Genomic DNA, 25,190 nt, shown 5'->3' with positions numbered 1-25,190 from the left:
GTATTTTAACACTAATATTCATATGCAGTAGAGAAATAGTAACAGGAGAATATAATGTAGTTGGGATGATAAACTGTACCCCATTCTGCTTAGTGTTTCTTCAGCTGCAACTATCTACCAAGTGTCTTTCATTGGCAGATAAATATTTCTTCACAAAAAGCTTATAAAATGTCTCTTGTTAGCACATCTCTCTAAGTGTTAACTGCCACCATATCTCTGAGGGTGTTACTTCCCTATACCATTATATTAAAATATTTTTTGCCTATGAGTGTTTTGAATTGCCTCTGCTCTGCCCAAATATCTGAGACTGTTTAGCTAAATCATGGTTTCTTTGACTTCGGCAACAAGTGACTGCACTATTAAAAGCCTTCTGTTAAGCAAGAGGTCAGGCTAGACCAGGGCTCCCTTGGTGTGATCATCACAGAGAGAAAAAGGACCCTGAGCTCTTATAACATAAAGTCAAGGTATGAAAAAAAGAGTGGAGGTTCAAAAGCAGAGGACCAATAAGGGCTCCATCTACTCTTGAAGACCATGTTGTATCACTGCAATACAGGCAAATTTCCTTGAAACAGACTGTGGAAATGTGCCTCCATTCCCACTCTTATCATTCGTAACTTCTTGGAGGCAAGATGCATAACATGCATTAAAACTTAGGACCTTGAAATGAAAAAAAAAGGGCTTAAAGCCCTTTCAGACCCAAAATGGCTCCCAGCCAACATCAAGGAGACATAAAAGTGGGTTAGAGAAACCCAGTTGTTTGCTTAACTTAAAGGTTTAAAATGTTGGCATTGTTTTCTTAAACTAACATTTATACAGACAATTTTTTGTTCCATGTCAAAGATGACAAATTTAAAATGCAGCCCATCACAACTCATGCTCAAGCCTGAACCACTGTCACTTCTCCTACAGTAGAAGTGAACACTTTTCACTTTTGAATACATGGACAAACCCCAATACAACAACAAAGAAAGTTGAGTACAGGACTTCCTTTCTGTTGCAATCAAACACCCCAAGAATATTTCTTTGCTCTTCCATTGTATTAGAAACGGTCAAAAATTTCTACAACAGCCTCAGGAAACATCTCCTCCTTTCCTTTTAGTGGGAATGAATCTCCTTCTCAACTTGCAAATTATTTTAGAAGCATTTAATTTGTGGTAATTTAAATTTTTCATGAGTACACCTTTCAAAGTGAGATTCTGAAAAGTTTTGCAAGAAATAAGTATGCCTATGAGATTTATGATTCAGCCAAGGCCCACAGAAATTAAATGAGATAACCAGTATAATGCTAGTTCATGGCTGAGCTGGTACTGGAACTTGAGAGTCCTGCTTCTGAGTTCTCTGATGTTAGATTGTATGGATTTGAAGAGATAGACATCTTGGACTCCCAGAGGAAAGTGCTCCAGACAAAATACATCACTGTCAGAAGTGGGTGAGATTCCACTGAAGTCATGCCATGGGTGAGTTGAGCAATTTGTCTTCAAAGAAGTTCATTGCATCTTATCTCCAGGAAGATATTAATGATATTAATGGCACATTTACGCAATGTAAGTTTCAACATGCAAATTATCTTTATTAAGACATTTCTTTCAGTTGTTTGCACTTGCTTTCAGACCGAACTATAAAGGATTTGTCACTAGCCTTGCAACCTACCCCACTTCTGCTAAAACCAAAGGTGAAACTCCCACTGACTGCAGTAGGAAACTTCTGAACTGTATAAACCTGGACAAACCCTCAAACAACATACTTGGTGGTAGAGGTGGGCTTGAAAATTGAAAAAGCAAGTAAAGGGGTAAATACTTTCATCATGAGAGTTGGCAGAAAGTAGGCTGATTACCATCCTTTATTTGAGGACTGCTGTGCATGTCTCTGTTCCTGGGATACAAGTTCTCCGGCCTATCACGCCATAAAGCATTCCCAGTGCTTACATCTAGGACATTTGCCCAGTGAATAAGGAGTACATAGCTCTTCAGAGCAAACTTCTGTACTGTCAAGACTCCCAAAGCCAAGTATAAGCAAGTAAAAGAAAGTTTGGGGAGCTCATAAACAGCTACAGACTCATGTCAGACAGGAAGATGAGTAATAACAGTTTGGTAATGGCTGACCATGGAAGCATGAGAGCAATTAAATTGCACTTCTCTCAAGTTCTCGATTTCCCAGCCTTGATGTTCAAGGGAGGAAGGGAGGAGGGAGTCTGTGAGTGGTGGAGCATGTTGCAGAGGGCCCTTTACACACAGCCATCTGTACTCCTCTTCCCCTTCCCTTGATTCCTTGGAGGTGTTAGCCCATAGGAATCTCAACCTTGCTGTGGTGGTATTGTCAGAAAACAGTAGCCATGCTACTAACTATATTCATAATACACAGTAATAAAAACAGATACTAGCTACAGAAAGGCACTGTTGTTTTACTCTCTGTGAGTCAAATGTTAGCTCCTATCCAGTGCTTGGGTCGCTCTGTGGCCCTCATGGAAAAATGGAAATCCACAAGGCAGATCTGGTACGACCCGAGGAATTTGGATGGACTTTTCCTTCCAAACAGTTCCACTCATTGCAGGCAGCTTGCTCCCATTTCACACACAGTGATACTCAGGAGAAAATTCTGCTCCCCACACGTGCATCAATGCAGAGTCACGAACCAGCTGCTCACTCTGACCATGTTAGCTTCTTCCAGGTCTGGGAGAGTAGAGACCAAAGTGAAAGTATCAGGAGCTGTTTGCCCCTTGATTCACAATGGAGGCAACTTCTGCAAAATGCTCCTTTAAAAATATCTCCAGGAGTTTACCACACTTGCATGATGAGCAGAGCACTCTGTGTGCAGACTCCTTCACATCAACAATTGCTACCAAATGTACTTTTTATTTCTGTAATGTGATGGGGAACAGCTCAGTAATTAACGAGCGGGCTGAAGAAGATATTTGATCACTGATTTATCTGCCAGGAGTAAGTTGCACACACGTGTGGCTATAATTGGAGTAGCTGTGATTATTCCAATGGGGAAAACTGTTCCATGGGTTGCCTGTCTGTGGGGTGTTTGTGTGTGTGTGTGTGCACACGTGCGTGCAACAGAGGCAGAGCAGTGTGAGGGCCACCACGTCTTGGCTGCCTTCTCCACAATCCACACCTCTGCTCTCTGTTCTCGTCCTGGAGCATCCCACGTGCTCAATCCCTTACCACGCCAGGCAACACAGGTGTGAGTATGTCCCTTTCACCAGGTGTTTTTTATAACCCTCCACAGGTAGATGTTCCTTGCTGGTTTGAGGCTGGGCAGCAGTGCAAAGGGAAGGGGCTAAGAAGAGAGCTGGGGAAGGGGCTGCCGGAGCTGCAGGGGTTATAGGCGGTGGATGCTACGGGGATAAAGGGCTTCTGCACTGCTGTTAATTCCTCCCACAGCAGGAAGAGAAGGTACTGCTATGTGCTGTTTGACACAAGCTAATTGCAACTTTGTCCAGAGCAAACATAAAAGGCAGGAAGGGAGGCATGAGGGATTCTCTGGACACAGAGACCATGTGACTGCCTGCGGCAGTTATCTATATTAGGCAAAGATGCAAAAGGGGACAGAGCTGCCCTCTTACTCGGGGTGGTTACTCACTAGCTATTTTCTAAAGCCTAAATAGCATCAGCCCCAGGAAACACACAGATGTCTTATGCCACCCTGCCAGTTATGCTCCTACTTCTTATACCAAGCACAGAAGCAGGAAAGGAAAGAAATGAGCCAGAATTCAGCTGGTTGGTGTTTTTCCTTTCCTTCTTCTCTGCTCTTTTTATCACCTACAGTTGTAATTTAGCCACTGCTCCGAGAAACTTGGAGCTTCTCCCCAAGAAGCTGCTGGTAATATTTCCTCAGCAGATAAGCAGTTTTCCTACAGAACCTGGCAGCTTTTAAGTAGCCTAGAGAACACCTTACAGCTGCAGACAGAACTGTCTGGGAAGACTGCAGTTTACTTCAGGCAGTCAGCAAGCTGGCTGGCTGCGTATGGACTTGAAGAGCATGTACTAGGATAATGCACTATCCAGATGTTTCAAAGACTTTATGCATATAGAAAATAGACATATTTTAAGCATATGTACATACATCACCTATACAAATATATGTATATAACATATATTCTACATTGGTAAATAGATGAAAATGATGGAAGGGATTCAAAACTTACTGCAGCTGATCGGGAATACCCTGAGGTGATGTAATATACAGGCTGCCCTGTAGAGGCTGTGGAATCTCGCACCCTGGAAATACTCAAAAGCCATCTGGACATGATCTTGGGCAACTGGCTCTTAGGTGGCCCTGTGTGAGCAGAGGAGCTGGACCGGATGACTCCCGGAGGTTCCTTCCAACCTCAACCTTTCTATGATTATGTGATCCTGTGATATTTCGTATTTACAGCCACACTAATGCCATTCTATCTGTGGGTAAACTCCCACCCTAAGTTACAGTTCATACCGTACGTGCATTACTGTTAGACCATTAAGTTACCCACAAATTTGTACTTTTTCCCCTTACTGTTGGGGAAGCTGAGGCCCTGAGAAACCAAGTGATTTGCACTGGCCTTGCACATCAGGCCAGAGCAGAGGCTTGACTCTGGCCTCTGTTCCATCCTGGCTGCCAAGACTAGAAATGGTAAGTCTCCAAGACTTCATTACTTACGTTTTTCCTCCTCCTTATTTTCAAACTACCTGGGAAAACTTACATTTTTTTGGAGCCAACTGTGCCCTCAGTGGCCATGCTGACACCTCGATTATGTCATTGCTTGAAACTGCATGGCAGTGGTATTCTTTTGCTTAAAGATGCTAGTTAGCCCCCTTTGGGAAGAAGCTTTGATAAAATGCACTTTTGCTTGAGCATACAAGTGGATCTGAGAGCCAGGATCCTGATTCTAAAATTCAGTGAATGTTCTGAACAAGAGTCAGCTTTGTAACTAATGGAGAAAAAATGCCTGCATGTAGGTATGCTTGAGATATCTGCAGAACTCCAAGACCATCATATCCGCATTTCAAGATCAAGATTGAAAGTGGCTGTTATAATACCGCACTGAGAAATAGCCTTAGCACAAGAATGAGACCAGATACAGACCGGCCAAAGGGCCACTACGAAAACCCAGGAGCACTGTGAGACAAGGTCATACTTTCAACTTGTGTTTAGCCATTTGTGTATCTGAGGCACATTACAAGAGATTGGTCAGCAAAACCAAACACTGACCAAAACCATGAAAGAAAATTTCCCACCTGCTCCCTTAAGGCAACGCCCAGGGTCCAACTGACCACTACTCAGGTCAGCTGCAGGCAGAAGGGTAGGAGGGTTTCCCTCGCCCCTTGCAGAGGAACAGCTCTATCTTTACCAGGGCTGCCTGGAATATGTTCAGTTTTCCCACTCTTTGTCTCTCCCCTGGTGCAGAAGATCACCAAATGGAATGAAGACCAGGGGCAGTGCTCCCTGAGGGATGAAAATCACATTTCCCCAAGGATGTTATTAACCTGAAGAAGCATTGGCCCCAAAGGGACTACAAGAAGAATATAAACTAACAAAGTAGCTCCCAGGTGTGTTAGCTGCTACTTGAGACTCTTTACACAGGTTTGGCAGGGCATGTTAATCCATTTTTCAGTTTGGAAATGAAAACTGCTTCTTTGGATAGTTTATAAAAAATTGTCAGAAATTCCATTTTCTCTGAGAAATTAATCAAAATCAAAGTTCAATTTCACTCTGAGAAAATATAAGCAGTGGCGAACAACACTGTACATGTGCTTAATTTTTTCCAGAAGTTTTCTTTTGTTGTCAGCAATGGAAACAATCATTACTCTGACCAGTTGCACAGCACTGCAGAGCAAGAAGATACATACATAGAGGGCATTTTTGCCCAGACTGCAACAGTTTTTCAATCTGCTGGTTTGACTGTGTGGGGTAGTTTGGGTTTTTTAAGTCACAACATCAGAAAGCCACTGTGCAAACAATAAAAGGCATAAACAACATTTATGAAGGTATTTTTACCACACTCATTTTCGTGGTATTTGAGTGCCATGAATGAATGAAATTGGCAGCGCTGGAGAGGGTTAGTGCTTGTATGTACACTGGATGAAGAAATACCTTTGGCCCTTGTTTGCCATGCTTCCAGATGAATGCTGTCAGCATACAACAAGCACTAGCTGTTCCAGCTGGCATTTCCAACAGCCTCATCCAGGGCCTTGCTCCAGCCCTTGCTATAGTCAAAGGCAAGACCCCCGCCACGCACACTGGGAGCTGGTCCCAGCCCTAAAGCTCTGGTTGCAGCAACAGCACCATGAAATTGTCCATGGTCATATTAAAGTAATTCTACACAGAGAGGTTCCTCTTTGGCTCTGAACAATCAAATCACAAGCACATTTTAAATGCCAGAAACAAGTGGAGAAACAAGGAGGAGAGACCTTATTTTATGGAAAGCCATTTGCTTTGTTTTTTACATCTTTCTTCGATTTCTTTGTCTGGGATGGCCCGAGCTGCACAGGGTCTACTCTCCACATCATTTTATACCTTTATTCCCACCTACTCTTTAAACTGTTCTAGGAAATTTAAAAAACCTGCTTCATATAACTACATTTTTGTGAAACCAGCAAGTCTATTCTAGCAGATGGGCTCTGTCTGTGTGTGTGTGTGTACATGCATGTCTCTGCATGTATCTGAAAAAAATGGAGGGAAAAAAGCCTATCCTGACAGCCATAAGACCTTCTTTTTTACTATGTTTGGTCTATATTTTCTATACCTATTACCAGGTAGCAAAGCTTCAACATACGCATTGTGCCTTAGATGACTAAAATAAATGCATTTCCAAAACATACTTCTCAGACCAGTTATCTACCTAAACAAGGAAAAGCAATATAGGACAGACCTCTGCGGTAACCTGTACCATCTCAGAGGCACAGACTGCAGGTGAGCATTACCACAGGTACACGCTTGAGAAAACCAAACCCAGATTCACCATCCCTTAAAATAATCACAAAAGTCCGCTGGCTTCAGTGGCTGCATTGAAGATCAGGTCTCTGGTAGGGGAAGGTGAAATATTCTGCACAATTTGGGAGTCAAATATCTAGAAAAAGGTTCTTTGTTACTTTTTGCAACAAAGAATAAGGGAAAAATCTGCAGCTTAAACACCGTATTCTAAAAATACAAAAATAATAGATGCAGTAACTGATAAACCCTGCTATACCCCAGAAACTATAGTGTTTTCAGTCCAAATTGAAAGGAGAAACAAACTAATTCCCATTTGTTTTACATCATAAAACAGTTTAACTTCTCCCTCAAACAGCTGAAGCCAAAATAAGAAATCACATAGTGCGTATTTCTATGTATCAGACAGGCTCCAGGCTCATCTTGTGGATTCTAACTCAAGCTGGACATGTAGGAAAACTTCTCTCCAAATCATTTAATTTGATGTATTTGTCATGGACAATTCACATATACAAATCTGACAGACGTTTGATTCTTTGTGAATTAGTCACTGCACTCCTTTCCAATAAGTCCTGCTCCTTTGACTTATTCAAAGGAACATATTGTCTTTTTAAAAACATAATATAGCCATTAGCAAATCATAGATGTGGCACTGCCAAAACATTACCAAGTCAAAGAGTTCTGCCCTATCTCATTCTTCCCCACAGTATAGTGTCCCACATGCTCACTGCCTCCATTCTTTCCCATCCTCTCTCTTTTAGATATCTTTCACCACCAGATTGGCATTGGCAGCCAGCCAGCCAGCCGGCACTTAAGCCAGGCAAGTGCTATGCTGATATGCCTAGATCTTTGAAGTGTCACACAACAAGTCCAACAAGTTAGTTTTCTTCCTATTTTAATAATTTTGCAGAGGCCCCCAGCCACAAAGTACATTTCCCATCTTTTTTTTTTTTTTTTTTTTTTCAGAACAGCTCCTTTCTGTGCAAACTTCTGCAGACGACTTCCTTCTTGAAATGCTTTGACTTCTATGGTATTTTTGATAATATGGCAGAGAGATGCCTTTTTAAATTATTTTACATTATACCCACATTAGGTATATACCCTGCCCCAGGAGCCCAAGTTCAGAAAGTCATGGTTGGATTGGTTAATACAATTTTTAATGAGCACTGATGTGACATTCTGCCTAGATCAAAGTGCAAAGAGCTGTTATTTGTCACTGGCTCCCATTACAGCATTCTGAACAGGGACACAGTAATGAAACAAGTAGGACTGGGTATTTTTTTAAAAAAATATTGTGCACCAGGCAGAAGAAGCCCCATACCCTTAAAATAACACAAAACAAAAAAGACAAGTAAAAGACAAAGTACAGTCTGTTGGTTTTGGCACATTCCCCTATGTCTGAACCCACTGAGTATTGATTTCATTTCATTACCACATCTAGAGGCTGCACCGATAGTAAATCACAAGTGGAGTCTAATTTACCAAGTTGGCCAATGGAGCCATAAAATCATTGCCCTTTCCTCTTATGAAAAGCTGTTAGTGATGCTGCCGTGAGGGACTGTCACTTCCCACAAGAGAAATCATGAGCTTCTGAGATAATTGGCTTTTGGGATAAATACTTTTTTGCAGGCGATTCTTAGCCTCATCTTTTTGCAGATTATTATGTTGATCAATCTGAGGACAGTAAAGCAGGTTGTGTCTATAGAAAAGGACTCTGCTTTTTGATGTTGCTGCTGTCATACAATTATATTGCAAAACTGCTAGTCCTTAGTTACTGCTCACAGTGATGCTGGCCCACCTTTTACATTCAGGCAAATAGCAGGTGACTTACAGTAGGAGCCTTCCTGCATGCTGTATTACCCGTACGCCTGCCAAACACGTCAGAGTCCTCAAGCTGGCTTCTTCCACCAGGCAGGAATCCTTCGTAATAATCTGGTGCTTATGGCCAACAACAGGTCGATCCGCTCTCCCACATACGCTGCCTCTCACTTCTCTTTCTATCACCTGTTCACACGCCTGGCATTATCTCGCTGATCACTCTGGCAGGAACTTCTCTTAGGAGAGGCAAGCGTCATGCACAGATCTGAAGTACATCATGGGTCCTGAAGACTCAGAAATAGAGATGCTTGTACTGGATTTAAGCAAACTTCATTTTCCTTACTCACTAGATCTGTTTCACTTATTGAACATGCAGGTGAAGAAAAACTACTTGGGTGTCTCTGCCACTGTAGGATTGCTACAAGTGGCGCAATCAGAATTTTGCCCTGGATTAGTCCTGGAAACAGCCAAGTGGACACACAAGGCTTTTTCCGAATGCACTGCATCTATGGCAAGAATCGCCTCCTTTCACACATGTGCATGACAAACACATCTGTGGCAACTACAGGAACGGGTGGAAGACAAGCAAGCAATGTCAGCCAAGGCTATTTTTACAGCATTACCTAGTGTTACCTGCTTATATTCATAGACATATGTTGCTTTTCTCTGTGCATCTCTGTCCAGGTCACTGGAAGGCTATCTGACAGCCACAGCCTTGCACAGACTGCCACCAAGGGCTCTGGAAACTATCCTTACTGGCTTGAAAAACATTTGTGTGACGACACAAACGTAGCCCTGAGAATCCAAGGCATTGGAGCTCTAATTCTGACTCACCGCTCACTTGTTTCTGCCCCAGTTTCCTCCCTGTATAAGTGAGGAAGATTAAATTTATTCTTCCCTCTCAAGGGAGTTGGAAGGAATCATCATTTGTATTTCTTTTTAAACAGGCAGCATGTAAACAGCTCGGTTGAGCTGTTCAGAACTCAGTTATGTTGTCATTTTCTGAAAATTTCCTCCAATTTGTTACACATTCTTTGCAATGAGGCCCTACAGCTGAGCCCACGAGCCTAAATGCAAACTAGAAAACACGCTTCCCTGTCGAGAGGTTACAGAAGAAAACCCTGCGCTTCAACGCAGGCTGCACACCGGCAACTCACATGCACAACGTTAAGTCCACGCGTGTTTGCATGGCCAGGGCCTCACACCAGACTAAAAAGCAAAACTCATCAACAACAGAGTGAAAAGCATGCAGGAGTGTGCAGCACCGAAGGCGGCAACCTTGACAGCTATTTTTAGCCTTTAAAACGCCCGATTTACGCGGAAAGCCGCAACCACACAAAGGCTTCTTTTCGCGGCAAAGCTGCACGCCAACTTTCGTGCTCTCCAGCCTGCGGGCGCAGCGGCAGCGGCGGGGCCGCCCGCGGCCCCGTGGAAAGCGGGGTACGGGCACCGGCAGCCGCGGGGTACGGGTGCAGGCAGCCGCGGGGTACGGGCGCCGGCAGCCGCGGCTCCGCCGGCGCCTCCCGACCCTGCTCGGGCGCCTTCCCCGCAGCTGGGGAGGGACGGGCCACCCCGCCCGCTCTCCCACCCGCGCGACCCTCGGCCCCACGGGCTCAGCCCCCCCCGCAGCCCGGTGCCGGCCGTGCCTCGGCCCCGCCACCCGCGCCCCGCGTGGCCGCCCACCGGTCCCCCGCCGCCCCTTCCCCCGCCGTGGGAGCGGTGTCCGGCGTCGCGGCGGAGCCGCCCCCTCCCCGCCCCGGGACGAGTCCCCACCTCCCGACCCCTCCTTCTCCTCCTCCTGCTGGAAAGGGAAATATGAAGCGGAGCCGCCGCTGCGCTCGGCGGAGACGGCGGGAGAGACGGCGGTGGAGCGGGCACTCTCGGGCACCGAGCGGCGGCCGGGGCAGGAGCCCTGAGCGGCGGGAGCCCTGAGCGGCGGCCGGGGCGGGAGCCCTGAGCGGCGGGAGCGGCGGTGGTCTCCGGCCCCGGAGGGTGCCCGGCGGTCCGCGGCCCCGCCAGCCGCCTGCTCCCCAGCGCCGGGCCGTGGGCTGCCCGCGGCGGTGCTGAGGCGCGGGCGGCGCGGCGGGAGGTGGCGGCCGGAGCGCAGGAGCAGGGAAGGGGCTCTGCGTGGCGGGGAGATGTCCGCCCCGTACGGCAGCCTGATGAGATACCTGTTCCCAGCCCTGCTGCTGCACGGTGAGTGCGGGGCCGGGGGGGGGGGTTGCGGGCCGGCTGCCCGGGGGTCCCCGCCGTCGCGGGTGCGCCCGAAAAGCTGGCTGAGTTGCGAAGGGGGCCCCGTGGCTCGCTGGCTGGTGGGGGCAGAGGGTCGCGGGTGGGTGCGCTCGCCCTCGCGACGGTGGCCGTCGGTCCCGGCTGCTCGGGCCCGGGGGTCTGGCAGAGGAAAGGTCCGTATGGATGCCGAGGCGGGCAGAGACCCTGCCGGCGCTGCGCGACCCCCGCGGTTAGCGGCACCCCTTGGCACACCGGGTGGGCGCGGCGTGGAGCCGCAGCCCGCCGGGCCGGGTGAGACCACGCGGAAGGCGCCGCGCTCCCGGGCTGTGCCGGCGGCGCTGGGTTGCGCGCCCGGCGCTGCCTGGATGGACCCGCTGGCCCGGGCACCTCACGCAAAGGCTCTTTCCTCGCCGGCGGGCGAGGGGCTGGCGCTGCCAAGCCACGGGGAGCCTGGCCGGGGCGTCCGGCGGCGTCCGCATTTCAGCGGCAGGCGAGGAAGCGGGCTTTGCCGTGGGGGTGTCGGCTGGGAAGCCGGGGGCAGCGGGGCGTGCCAGCACCGGGGCTTGCACAGGCGGAGAAGCCTTTGCTGCGGCGCACGGGGACCGGGGGTGTCGTTACGCACAGTCCCGCCTCGACGCTCGCAGCTTCGCCCTGGTCTGACGTTTCCCTGAAACTGCACAGTAGGCAAAATTTTAATGAGGAAAGCCAGCGTATTTAAACTTAAAATTACAAGTTCATCTTGTCGATCTGTATTTAAGCACTTAAACAGATAACCCATCTTTCCAGAAAGCCAGTGTTCTTCAAGAGCAGCTCCTGAAAAGGGGGTTACTTAATGAGCTGCTTAGGTATGGCTAAGATTTGGCAGCCAGATTAGAAAAATCTGGGCGCGATATTCTGAAAGTGTGACTCAACTTACTCAGTTACAGCATCGTTCTGAAGAGTGTTCCTAATTCTCATGTACTTCGTAGCATGTAGCCTTCTTCAGTTCAAGTTCTTAGGACCCCAAGTTTCCTTGTAAAGAGAGGAATTTTTTTTAACCATTACAATGCAAGTGACCTACATGGAGTCAGCGTGAGATCTGTGGGCTGGGGTGAAGATTTCAAAGCTATTCCTGGGGTTGATTTTGTGAAGCAGGGATTGCCTCTCTCTGTGTTTGTACAAGTGCTAAGCACACAGATGGCATTTAATAAATAATAAGAAGCATGGGTTTCTGATTGTGTATTTTCTTTTGAGAAAGAAAGAGCAGGAGACCCTGTTCCCCAGGAGGGGGTTTTATACCTTTCTCACAGCTCAGCTATGAAATCCGGAGAGTGCAGAAACGTGTTTAGCTGAGCCAGACCTGCTGGGACGCCAGAGGTGTTCTTTAGAACTCTGTGATCTGAGATGTAAAAGTCGAAATGGGAGGTTTGAAGTTAGAGGGTAAAGAGAGGAGGTGTAATTACAGGGTTGGACTCCCCAGCTCATCTGCTTGGAATTACAGAACAGAGCTGAACCCTGGCTGGAGCAGGAAACAAATCAAGGCCAGTGATCAGATCAAAAAAGCAGCTGCCAAAAGAGGATGAAGGAGGAAAATCATCTATTTCTTCCATATGCAATTGTGTTTCACCAAATAACATAAACCTAAGTTCTTGTAGAAAGACAGAACTCAGCACCTTGCATGTGAAGATAAACACCTCTGTAATGTAGTAGTGCACAGTTTGGATCTGAGCTTCAAGCACTGGGAAGCTGCTGCCCTCTTACAAACTTGAAAATTACATCAGTGGCATATAACGCGCTGAAATGTATCCTGTCTAAATGTATTTACCCTGTTAGCTTTAACTTGGCCTAGAGTTCTTCCCTCTGTGCCATAGAGTCGATAGGAACATCCCTCAGTCAGCGGCTAGCCTGAATTGGTAATATGTAAGAATAACCAGCAATCCCAGGGGATCACAGTGCTAAGCCTCTTTATGCCACATGTTGTTTTCCTTTGCATTTCTATTGCACGTGGCAATTTAAGGGTTAAAAGCAAGTGAGTGTGAGTGGGTGGTTGAGGATTTTGGGGTCTTAAAAGTTTTATAACAGAAGTTGGCTAAAGCTTCTTTCAATATGTTAAGAAATGCCTACTTTAACATCACTGAATTGAAATTTGGAAAAACTTGTCTTCATTAATCAAAATAAAACCTGTACAGTGTCAAAAAAAAAAAAAAAAGGTTTGCAGCTGGAAGTTGTCCATTATCACTGTTTTCTTTGCTTAGACAAAAAGCCACAGAAGTTTCAGATGTCAAATGCTAAGATCGTTCAGCTCCAGAACACCTGATTAATAAAAGCTACATTCAAGTAGATTCAAAACAAATTTGGATAATTTCTTTTGTAAACGTAAACTTTTTTACAAATACAGATGCTATGAAGAAACTTTAGTGTATTTCTGATTATGTTTCTCTTAGAGTAATGAATTAGAAACTTTAAACCACGTTGTTGATATCATGGAAATAGTACTAATAAAGGTGATGAAGACAGAACTGCGAGGCTTTTTGGAGCGAAACTGTTTATGCTTTTAAAAGCTCTCTGGTGATATTGCTTAAATTAGTTACATAGAAGTGTTTTATTTCAAAACCTGTTCAAGAAAACAATATGTAAATGCATCAGAAGATACCAACACTCATATCCATAAAATGGAAAAATATTGTGCGCCATACTAGAGGCATATGTGATCTGTTCCCTCAGGAAAGTACTGCATCTGGAAATCTGGAAGACAATAAAGAGAGAAAAAGGGGGAGAGACACCGCTCAGTGTAAGGTTTATGGAGTTTGCAGGGAGAGTTAGAAGGTGGACTCAATTTTATTCACAATTTCATCAGTGTAAATTTGATTTCACTGATCTCTGTAGCTTGACTGTGGGCTAACAGTGGTGCGATGTAGGTGTCATGAACAGTAAGGGCAATTTTTACGCCCTGTAGAGTGTCCGTAGGAGGTAGGCTGGCAGGCTGTGGTCCCCAAAGCTAGCCTCAACCATGAAGGCAAATACCTTCAGCTATTCAAGGCAAGGCTAGTATTTTATTACAGACGCGACGCTTTAAGCAGGGCTGGTAGAGGGTAGGATTATATGTAGCGGGCTCGTTTGGCATTGTCTTTACTCAGACACAAGTCCCGTTGGTGTTGGGAGCAGTTCCACCTGAATAAGTCCTGGTGCTGAGGTGTGGTCGGAGGATGGGGCAGAGGTCTCTGACAGAGAGCAGATGTTCCCTTCAAAGAGAGCAAGACCAAACTACCATTGATATTGAACTGCACTAACGGCCCAACGCTGCACCCACTCATCCCACTGGTGCCAGTGGCAGAGTTCCCGCTGCCCTGCAGGGAGGTGGCCTTTAACCCTTCAGGGTTTCGTAAAGAAGCCCATGCTCCTGGCAGCAGGGTTTCACCTGACCTGGGTAGCAGCAGGCATCCCAGCTTAGAGCTGAACTTCAGCTTAGCAGAGGTTATCAGCTGTGCAACTGCTGGGTTCTCTGACCTCTTCCAAGAAGGGGCATCAAGTAAGGACCAAGGTGTCCAGGAGTTTCTCTTTAGCTGTCCCATCTGAACATACTTTAGATCTCTCTTCAGGACCTTCCACCCTCTGAAACTTTATTTCACATCTCTTTGAAAACTGTACCTGGAAACTGTATGCACAAGAAAGGCAACAGATACATGTGAAAGGAAATCGTTGTCCCGTCTGCTGCCGTAAAACCCAGCTTTCCTTTCCCAGCCCTTTTGTTTGTAGTAGCTAATTTAGGTCCCAATCTTGCAAGGACTCTTTGAAGTTTCAAGTGAAGGGAAAACACTGGTAAACACAGACCGTGGCTTGGTAACAGGACATTATATTCTCCATGGCAATTATGTAAGTTTTCAGTGTAGCTAAAAGCCTGTCACAGGCGTTATCTAACACTATCCCACATCAAGAAAGAGCGTAATCCAGATGTCTATTTATTTAATTGTGCAGGGCAACTGCCCAGATAAGGAGAGCTATAAACTTAATCCAGCCAATTATTCTTTATCTGTTGTAAGGTTTTTCAAGTTCCAAACAAGTTCTAACTTGAAAAGAGTTTGCTGCAGAAATAAAGCACGAACATTAAAATGTTTCTATCCCAGATGAAGCCATCACGTATTTTGAACTTGTACTGTCACTCGAGGTTGTTGTAACTCATAGTAAAATCGTGGTCTTCTGGATTTACATTGCTATAAATTAAAGAAAAAAGTGAAGTGGTTTCTGCTGAGCAATCCAAGTCTAAAGCCAGGTTTGAATCCTACTATTCAGGTAACATTTATTCTCCCATTTAGCAAAGGGTGAACCTGCTGAATGCCTAGTAGCTTGGAGTCTGGTTTGAAGCACTACACTTGAACATGTTTGAAGCCATGGTGTAGATTCTGGTAGAAGTGCTCATTAAACTGATTAAATCTAAACAGTTTAAGATTTAGGATTATTTGCACTATACTTCTGCAATCTGGCATAGCTCAGAACAGAATTTGGCCATGGTGTTTAGGCGTGAATTAAATTATAAGAATTTGTTCCAGCACAACCCTACTTATTATCTGTGTTGCAATTGTATGTTATTTGCATACTATTTTTCAGAAAACTGAAACATTTATTCTAGCAGCTGGCAGTTTTTTGCAGAAGTGTTGGCGGAGAGCTTTGTCAGAGCCATTTTTGAAACACATTTGAGTAACAGGCTGCCAACAGATTGTCCTTTTAAGATTCGTATTTTACTCGCAGCTACATGCAGAAATCTTTGAAGAACTTGAAAGTAACCTATCTTCCCATAACAATTATTTTATCTTGGATGGTTGTTCCCACGTCAGACGCAGGTTTATAGGTGAATCTGAGAGCCTGCAGTCCTCCTCTGTCTGTTGTGGTGCGTGCCTCTATCCATCCTACTGGAGCAGCAGCTGTGCAGACCTCCACCTTCCCACTTGGATGTTACATCTTCCCCTGTAAAGTGTAATGTGTGAGGGCCTGGGCAGGGATCCCCAGCTAGCTGTAGCACCTCTTACACTATTTTCAGTTAGTTTGATGCTGAAACTGTGATCCACGCTGCTAGGGCTTGATTATGAAAGAGAACTTGGAGAGCAACTCATCGGAAAATGCATTTGTTTTGCTTTGCTTTTCCAGCTGGCATTTCTGATGGATTCTGGAATTTTCCTTCTCCTTTTTGGACTTGCTCCTTTGTGTAAACAGCTGGTGTGGGGTGGGTGATACAATCTTACAACCTCTGGTTGTGGTGTTGCTAAAGTGAAAGCCGACCAGAGGCTTCACAGGATTACTGCTGTTAGTCTCATACAAAGATAGTTTTTTGTTTGAAGTCTGTCACACTTTTGAGTAATAACATGGTGGATTTTATTTTTATTTTTTAACAAGTGGGTAAGATTCCTTTCATAATACCCCAGCATTTAAAAGGCAGTCAGTCAGAGAGAGTCTGAGATTCTTCCATGGCGTGTCCTGGAGGTATTGAAACCTACCATCTGTCTGCGCTGTAGAGAGTAGCAGACTTGGATCTCCTTGAATGAAAGTTGTGTCTCCAACTATGTTGCAACTGTGTCTAGGCTCCAAAGTGGGCTTTTAAAGAGCCATGAAATTCTTTTCCCAGTTTCCTGAAAGCACATATTTTACCTCGAGCCTTCCAGCAGCATCCCGTTTAACATGGCCAAATAGATCTTTCACAATTAGTGACATCATCCCTGCAGGACCTCAGCTTTGCAGGACACTTGGTTGTGCACCACTCGGGTGGAGCAGGGGGACACTGCGCTGCCCCTGAGCACCTGCTGAGAGCAGAAGCACGGGAAGGCAGCGTGCGGCTTACTGCCCTGCGTGGGAAGCGTATCGCCGGTCTTGGTGTTTGATCTTCAGACGGGATAAGGGGAAGTTAAGGCTCCTCTGCACACTAGTTGTATGTACAGGCATATGTCAGTAAATACAAAAGCATTGAAACGATTACTTGGTAAGGAAGAAGGCTGTGCTAAATTATTTCCTAACCCCAGCAACACAAACATAGGTAAAGGTCCCATCGCTGCCTTTTGATTTTATACTGTAATTGATATTCAGATATTCCTGTCCTACTTACGTGATATTGCCTAGCATGTGTGTATTTCTACATCCCTTCCGCTGTCTCTGCAGCCGTCCTTACCTTCTCATGCCTGTCTTGGTTACCTAAGCTTGTTCATGCCCTCATTTGTCACAGTTGGGTGGATAGAGTCCCAAACAAACACCCTCTTTGCAGGTACAGATTTCTGGGGCTATTGAAGCAGATCTCCCTTCCATTCACTGGTTATGGTTGGTCATTTGCAAGTTGCAGACAGAACTACATACATGTGACAGAGAGAGTGGGGACCCAGTGGCTTTTGAACTATATCAAAGAAAAGACACTGTGTAATACCACATAAAGTTTGGCTTCTGTTCAAAAGCCTCTTCATTATTTCCTCCAGGGAATAACTGGGAATGCATAATGTGGTTACTGCATTTTCTCGCTTGATATGTGCACAAACAAGATGGTAGCCACCCACAGAAGGATTTTTGCTTGGAGAAATTAAATGCCCAAGTATGTTTAAATGAATAAATGATTCATTTTTAAGTGCATCTGTATTCATGAATCATATGACATGAGCTAGGCAAAAATACAACTGTTTAAAAGCAAGTGGTATAATAAATACACTTTGGAAATAGTCACTTGAACCATTTCAAAACCTCCTCTTGATGGCAGGTTTCAAACACTTGACAACTTCAAGTGGAAATGTAAATTTTCAAAGGCTTTTTCAGTGTGAGATAATTTGTATGCAGGACACATTCTAACAGCGACATTTCTGTTGAAAGTTAATACTGATGGCTACAGCCTCTACCAGGTACCTTGCAGGAGGTGTCACTTCTGACCCAAAAGATGTTCCGAGCCTATGGACAGGAGCACTCGCTCCATTTCAGAATGAGGTGCTGAAGTAATGGGGGCTTTTTGAGTGTGTGGAGACTTGGAGATGGAGAAGGGTGCTAAAAGGTCACTCTCAGTCACTAGCTGTGGTTCAGAATGATGAAAATAAGTATACTGGTAAGTTCACCTGTACCTGGGTGAACTTGTTCTGCTGGTGGTGTGAAGGCCTGTGATATCCACCCCATACCCACAAGGTTTCAGAAAACCCAAACAAGCCCAAGTTTTTGAGAGAGTCAAGTGCTGCTCCAGGTGCGGTGAGCTGCAGGCACAGCACAGCACAGAGCTGCTGTGCAGAGATGCTGGCTTCAGCCCCGGGGGCTGTAACGTCACATACGTGAGGCACTGACCTTACCTAGTAAATTCTGCCTCTCCAAAGTTGTAGTCGGCTCAAGCAGAGCATCACCCTGTTGTGGCCATGCCATTTCTGAAGCAGTCGAGCCTTTTCTGGCTGCAGAACGGGAATTGTTTGGCGCTAACACGAGTGACTGCTCAGCATCACAGAAATGCCTGAAAGCCTTGACTTCCAGAAGGCGAGGAGTGTTCACCCCCTGAAAATCAGTCTCCTTTAAGGGCGTCTCAGACAGCATGCTCAAATATCAAAGCATCTCTAGTATTTATTACCCTTTAGACAGAAAGGCCATAAATTCTCATTCACATTGAAGAATTGTTTGTAACCTGCAACAAAGCTGCCAGATTTTCCAATAAAGACTTTGTAAGGTTGTGTTTATTAACCTCATTAAATCTTGAGATCATTCTCAAGTGAGCACTGTTTACATTCAGGTATTTATTGTATTTCTTCTGATCATTCTTTAGTATGCCTACTACATAAGTCCTTGCCTTTGTTTAGCTATTTTTAATTGGTTGACATGTATTTGTATTTTTAGCAATGACATTTTTCCAGGTGTAACACCTGGGAAGTCCAAGTTTCTTCCAGAAGATCTAAGACCTAGACAACATAATGAATCACTGACACCATTTTCTTTTTTGCAATAGGAAACAGCAAAGTTTTGAAATATTGTCCACCTAAAACCAAATAATATGGATTTTCCTGTAACTTCTGTAGCGATGCTGTGCACTGCCTAGGCATGTGCCTCAGTGTTAGACGGGGCCTGGGGAATAAAGCGTTACAAAGGGTCCTGTGTTAGGCAGCTCAGCATGGTGCAGGGTTGCACCATGCACTGGTGATCCCCAAGAGCTCATTTCCTGAGTCGAGTCAGCAAAGAGGGCACCAGAAAAGATGGGAGTGAACCTAGACCTTGCCCCTGGGAGCACGTGTTAGCAAGACATCCCTCTCCTGATATGGCCACCCCGACTTCCCAGGCACACGACCGGCCCCTCCACCCCACCCCATATTTGTTTTCTAGCCTGCTGGTTCTTAAATTCCTTCTGGCAAAGTAATACCGTTTCCAACCCATTATGTCAGGTTCGTGTTTATCACCTCCTAACCTCTAGATGTGTGTTTTTCTTTTGATCCATGTTTTCCAACATATCTAAGAGCAGGCTGTGCCTGAAAAAGTAAAGACACATTCCTTCTGAAGCTATGTATTCATTTTGTTCAATTAATATTGTGTAAAGAGAACGCTGGTGGGTTTTGTATGTATACATTACTAGAAACCAAAATTACTGTGTGCTGGAGATAAAATTAGCTTTTGAAATTCCTTTTCCCCTTTAAAATAGAAATAGCAGAATCTGCCTTTAATTGACCACCTCAGTCATCACAGAGGCTTCCTGTGTGTAGAGGCTTTGCTTTTAATATCTGTTTTCCCTTGGCTTTAAAGTGTAGTCTTTATTTGCAAGTTTATTATAGAAGCGTCCAAATTAGAGGTGGGCTGAAACCGCAAAGTTTATGTCCGGATCTGGATGCAACTTTCTAAAAGTTTCAAGGTCCAGGTTTTTGATTGTTCTGACCAGAGATTATAGAGGTGTCTGTAAAATTCAGGTTCAGAGCCACGTTTCCTGGGTGTGGAATTGCAACTCTGGTTCAAGCCCTTTTTCCCAGTATATTTCATGAAGCAAATTTATTTAATGGATTATTAGTGGGCTTACAGAGGAGAATAGCTTTCCAAATTATTTTTTTTTCCCCAGACAAGAAAAGACACATAAACAGTACTTTCCCAGACACATAACAGTGCAAACAAGTGTCACTGTACACAAGATGTTCACAGTCTCCTTTATTGTGTTGAAGCCCGTCTCAGCAGGGTCTTATGATTATTTACACTTTTCTGCCACAGGGCTGGGAGAAGGTTCTGCTCTTCTTCACCCGGACAGCAGGTCCCACCCTCGATCCTTGGAGAAGAGTGCATGGAGGGCTTTCAAGGAGTCACAGTGTCACCATATGCTGAAACACCTTCACAATGGAGCCCGGATCACTGTGCAGATGCCTCCCAATATTGAGGGACACTGGGTCTCTACTGGGTAAGAAAAGATAAAACAAGATATATGTGGAAGAGAAGAGGGCAAGGAAGCAGAGGTGGAAGTATGAATATTCCCACTTTAAGCAGCAGGGGAAATATTTTCTTCAATATGGTGATGCTCTAGATTCCAGCTGCTTTCTATATGTTCATGCATAAAAGAAGAAGGTGGGGCATTATGTACTTTAGAATAGCGTGCTATAAAGCTGCCTTGATAAATCAATTCATAGTTTGGATTTTAAACAGCATGCTGTGAAATATCTTTAAATCTCTCTTTGAATAGGAAGGAGCCCAACAAGTTGCCAAAACTTGGATGCTTATTCAAACATAACATCTTTGACTGCATGCATTAGATCCATTGAATAGGTCCTTGTTTTCAGAGCATGTGTCTAGCACAGGTTTTATTAGCAAAAGAAATGAAGAAGCTGTATTTCACAAGTTTGTTACTCTCTATACACGATGACTTGCAATTCAGAGAGCTATTTTGCTTTCTGTGTTTCAGCAGGCAATATTCACGTGGCTATTTGAAGTGACTTGTAGTAGGACAGACGGGGTTTTTTTTAACAGAAAGGAGTATATTTATGTTAAGGAGAGGGGATGTGAAAACGGGGACAAGCTTGAAGGCACAGAAGGACTTTCTACAGGAAGTGGAATTTAACTGTCATTGACTTTGGGGGAAAAAAACCCCACAAAACCTGAATATTGCATGGTCCAAATTCAAGCCAAATTGAAATTTTTTGTTAAAGGTCAGAGGTTTCTATTAACTGCCACTCCTGTTGAAATTTTAAGAGGAAAAGCTGAGGACACAATCCTGCACGTCCTCTGCAGACCAGAACTGGTGGAACTCCACTGAGAAGTTTCTACAGTAGCATAGATGTCGGTGCTTTGTACTGTTGTGCAGACATTTGGGATTTTGCTTTCTGATGTCATCAGTCCTTTCACTAAATCTATCGTGCAAAAGCAAAGAATAGATGTTTGATAAGCCACTACTTTTTTTCAGAGAAGAATGGAGTTGCATGGTGGTCCCTAGACAAAAAGTATTTAAACCTTCAAAGATCAAGCCCTCAATATGATCACCATGAAGCAGTGTATTAACAACAGCATAACATCAGAGGAAGCTGTTGGTTAATTGGCAGGCCACAGGTGCCAAGTTCCTATTTACTCCCATTCATGCCAGTGGGACATTAGCACCCAAGTGTCTCTGTGGACTCATGTGAGTTTGCTCAGTTTCGTTACCTGTAGTGTACATGATGTGTCACCTTGCTAAAATTTTGTTTCTATCACTTTCTGTCTTCCCACAGCTGTGAAGTTAGAGCAGGCCCAGAGTTCATCACAAGATCTTACAGGTTCTACCACAATAATACATTTAAGGCCTATCAGTTTTATTACGGTGGCAATCGCTGCACAAATCCTATCTACACATTAGTTATACGTGGCAAAATTCGACTCCGCCAAGCATCCTGGATCATCCGAGGGGGTACAGAAGCTGATTATCAGCTACGCAGCATACAGATCATAAGCCACAATGATGCAATAGCCAAAAAATTAAGTGAGTTGGTGAACCATACATGTCCTGGATTTATACCAGAAGATAGTCCCTGGGAGCAAGATGTGAGCTACGATTTGCTGAGAGAAGATAATGGCTGTGAATGCACCAAAGCTCTGAATTTCGCCATGCATGAACTGCAGCTGATCCGCGTGGAGAAGCAGTACCTGCACCACAATTTAGACCACCTTGTGGAGGAGCTATTTCTCGGAGACATTCATACTGATGCTACCCAGAGGAGGTACTACCGGCCCTCTAGTTACCAACCTCCTCTTCAAAATGCCAAGGTATGTGTGTGTATATATGACCTCTTTTTAAGATACTAGTGACAAAGCTCACGTTATTCGGCTATTCTGAGTCAGTGCAGTAGCATAACCTAAAGTGCAGATGTGCTTCTAATATAAGAGGTCAACTGCAGCCTTACAGGTGATGCAGCCAGTTAACAAAAGATCACAGAATGTATTCTGTGAGAATAGTAACTTTGCTGTGGTTTATGTGACTGCATCAAATATGCAAAAAGTAGTCTGATGAGCTAAGGTCCATAAAGGCCACGCCAAAGATGGAAGGCTTGTATGCAGAGGTGGGAGTGGCTGGCTGGGACCAGAGCTGTGGGCTGGCAGCTGAGAAGAAAGTTTCATACAGGACTGAGAAAGGAGAAGAGAAAGAGTTTGTGTATGTTTGTATAGCTGCAGGGGTGCCAGGGAGAAAGGAAATTGAACCATGTCAGCATATGGAAGTTGGGTGATCAATAACCTGAAAAGAAAAAGAGGAAATTGTAAGGTAGACACATGAAAGGGGCAACATGAAGGGGAAAAAACTGATGGGCTGTGCAGGTCATGGATCCAGACGCAGGCACACACATTAATGAAATGAAAAACAGGTGAATTTTGAATGGGGCCCTAATTCTATTTGATAATTCCGTTTTCAAAGGGGCCTTAAAGTGCCCTCAGCTTTGTTGGGAACCGATCAAACCATAGTAAGCTAAATAAAAATCAAACAGGAAGAGTAGACGCTGATGGCCTGTAGCAGGACGGCTGTCTCTAGATCTTTCCCGGTGACATTTCCAAGGCAGGCAGCAACTGGAACCACACTGCCAGGTGCTGCTGCCGTCGGTGTGCTCCCACTGAGCGCTTGCCACAGCATCACTCCTAGCTAATGGGATATGACCATTTTTAATAATCTCATTGCAACCAATTAAAAAATCAGCTATGGCTTATTGACAATAGCGGGAAACGCAACAGGGGTAGGGAGAGTTCTGATGAGAAAGCATGGGCTTTCCCTGCCATTCAAAACTGTCTGCCCTGGATTGCATCTGCCTCCTGTGAACATCAAATTTCAATAGTTCAGGACCTCATGTGGTCTGCCTTTAGTTGCCTTAATAGCCTGGCAGAGGGGTAATTTAATCTAGAGTCAACTGTGTCTCTGTATGAAAGCTGTTGTCATTTCTGTCATTCTTATGCTCTTTTCAAGTGACCAAGTACAAATTTGCATATTCTTTTAAAACATATCTTCCTAAAACAGAGAGTTTCAGCAGCAGCAGATGAACCACAGCACGTTCCTCATTAAAATTTTACTTTTCTTTTATTAATTCAAACAAGTGCATTGACTTTCTCTTTGCTTATTTGGGAGTGAGGGTTCTTTCCTAAATGTCTTCCTTGCAGGTGTCTATAGGTACAAATTATCTGACACCACCTATATGTTGTATACATTCTAGAAAATATCTTAGGTGTTTTTCTGACCACATAAAACAGAGACAAAAATCTTCATTTAATTTACCCTAGCTGATTATTTTTTTCTGGTCAAATCTAGTTGTCTTATTATGGACTGGTACATAACATAGTAAATGCTTATGCTTCCACCTTGTAGCAATTTCATTACTGTCAGAGTGATCAGCTGTACTACCAACCAGCTTTATAAAAATAAGATTTTTGTCCGGGTCTGCTGTAATTTTAGGACACACTGGTACACACGGGTAACAAATTTCCTGCCCGTTTCTTCTGCTACTGTAGCATCACTTTTTCCCTCTAAAATATAATGCTAAAATTTAAGGGGTGAAATCTTGCATAAGAGGTCGGTTTCTTGAGCCAGGTTAGCTAAATCAACTGTGAGAGCACGGAAACTCTCATTTATGTTCACAAAGACCATTATTTCAGGCGTGATCCGATCCATTCTGACCTGAGTGGGTAACATCACTATGTGGAAGATAAGAGCAGCTTCAGCCTGCCTGCCTGAGTCACCCTGCATGCTGTTATCCCTCAGTCCCACATGTCCAGACATGCAGGTGCTGCCTGCGGGTACCCGTGCGCTCCGATCGGGGAGCGCCTGCAGTGTGGGTCCCAGGGGAGGCTTCCACATCATGGAGTTGCAAGGACAGGGGGAGAGGAAAAGCAAACAAGCCAACTAGTTCTCCATTGGTATTCATGGAGTACAGTGCTTCCAAATGCATTTGTTGGTAGCCAGGTCTTGGCAGGAGCTGGATCTTGAGGCTAAATTATGACACTGGAAGCTTGTTCGTAACAGTACTATGGGCTACAGAAAGTACTGTTACTTGATAAAGCAAAGCTTAACTTTGAGTACACGAAAATACGTATGGATTCCAGCTCTCCAGGGTGAAACCACTGTAGTTTAATAAGTGGAGGCCCGGGTCCTGACTTGCAGGTCACTGCTCAACTCCCAGTTTGGGCAGTTATGACTTCTGACAAGTCACATTACCTCTGTTCCTCCTCCAGCTGTTGTCTGCATGGTCCCCTTGGCTCCTACAATGTGTATATATATACAGCATCTGGGCTGCTGGGACACCACTCTCAACTGGAGCCTTCAACAGCAAAAGATATGTAGGTTTAACACAAGTTTTAAGCTGCAACAGCACAACTTTGCAGCTCGTCTTTGTGGTTTTTGGTAGGTTCCTCTTGCATAGATTTGATGTGAGATTTCTTTTTTCTCAAGAGAAGCCGGGCCTGCTGATACTGGCTTTCAGCACAATATAAATAAAAATAGCCTTAAAAAACCGAACCTTTGCTTCAGCTGCCATGAAAGACTCCTGGGTGTTGGTTTGTACCTAACCATGAAGTTCTCTATGCCAACAGGTTATCAACCCAGCCATCTGACCTAGTGTTCGCCAAATGTAAGAAGAACAGTAACAGAGATGCTTTTTTTTTAAAGTCCAGGCAAACATACCGTTGAAAGGTTATAACCCTTCTTCTTTGAACTCTTTTCCTTTTCTAATTGTTGCTCCACTGGGACCCAGCTGAAAATGAGTTTAAATGCTAAATTGAGTTTAAAACTACAAGTAACAGACTCCTCTGGAAACTGGACACCATGAATAAATAGAAACGCTAAATCAACT

At 44.6% G+C, this 25,190-nt stretch overlaps 1 protein-coding gene across 3 annotated transcripts in view; it reads left to right on the top strand.

Moving 5' to 3' along the window:
- Nucleotides 1-10,660: 10,660 nt before the first annotated feature.
- Nucleotides 10,661-25,190, top strand: part of APCDD1 (APC down-regulated 1) — a 32,481-nt gene continuing 17,951 nt past the window's right edge. For 2 of the 3 annotated variants that reach the window (XR_008820923.1, XM_056332616.1), the window contains exons 1-2: nt 19,925-20,302; nt 21,600-22,131. Coding sequence is in view for 2 of the 3 variants with exons in the window: in XM_056332616.1 (XP_056188591.1) it covers nt 20,043-20,302; nt 21,600-22,131 (792 nt within the window). In the remaining variant the exon portion in view is untranslated. Of the gene's footprint in view, nt 10,927-19,924; nt 20,303-21,599; nt 22,132-25,190 lie in introns of those variants that run through there. The other variant, XM_056332617.1, reaches the window with a different exon arrangement.

This window comes from Falco biarmicus, chromosome 3 (assembly GCF_023638135.1).
Source record: "Falco biarmicus isolate bFalBia1 chromosome 3, bFalBia1.pri, whole genome shotgun sequence".
Lineage (NCBI taxonomy): Eukaryota > Metazoa > Chordata > Aves > Falconiformes > Falconidae > Falco > Falco biarmicus.
This window is presented reverse-complemented; position numbering and strand designations above follow the sequence as displayed.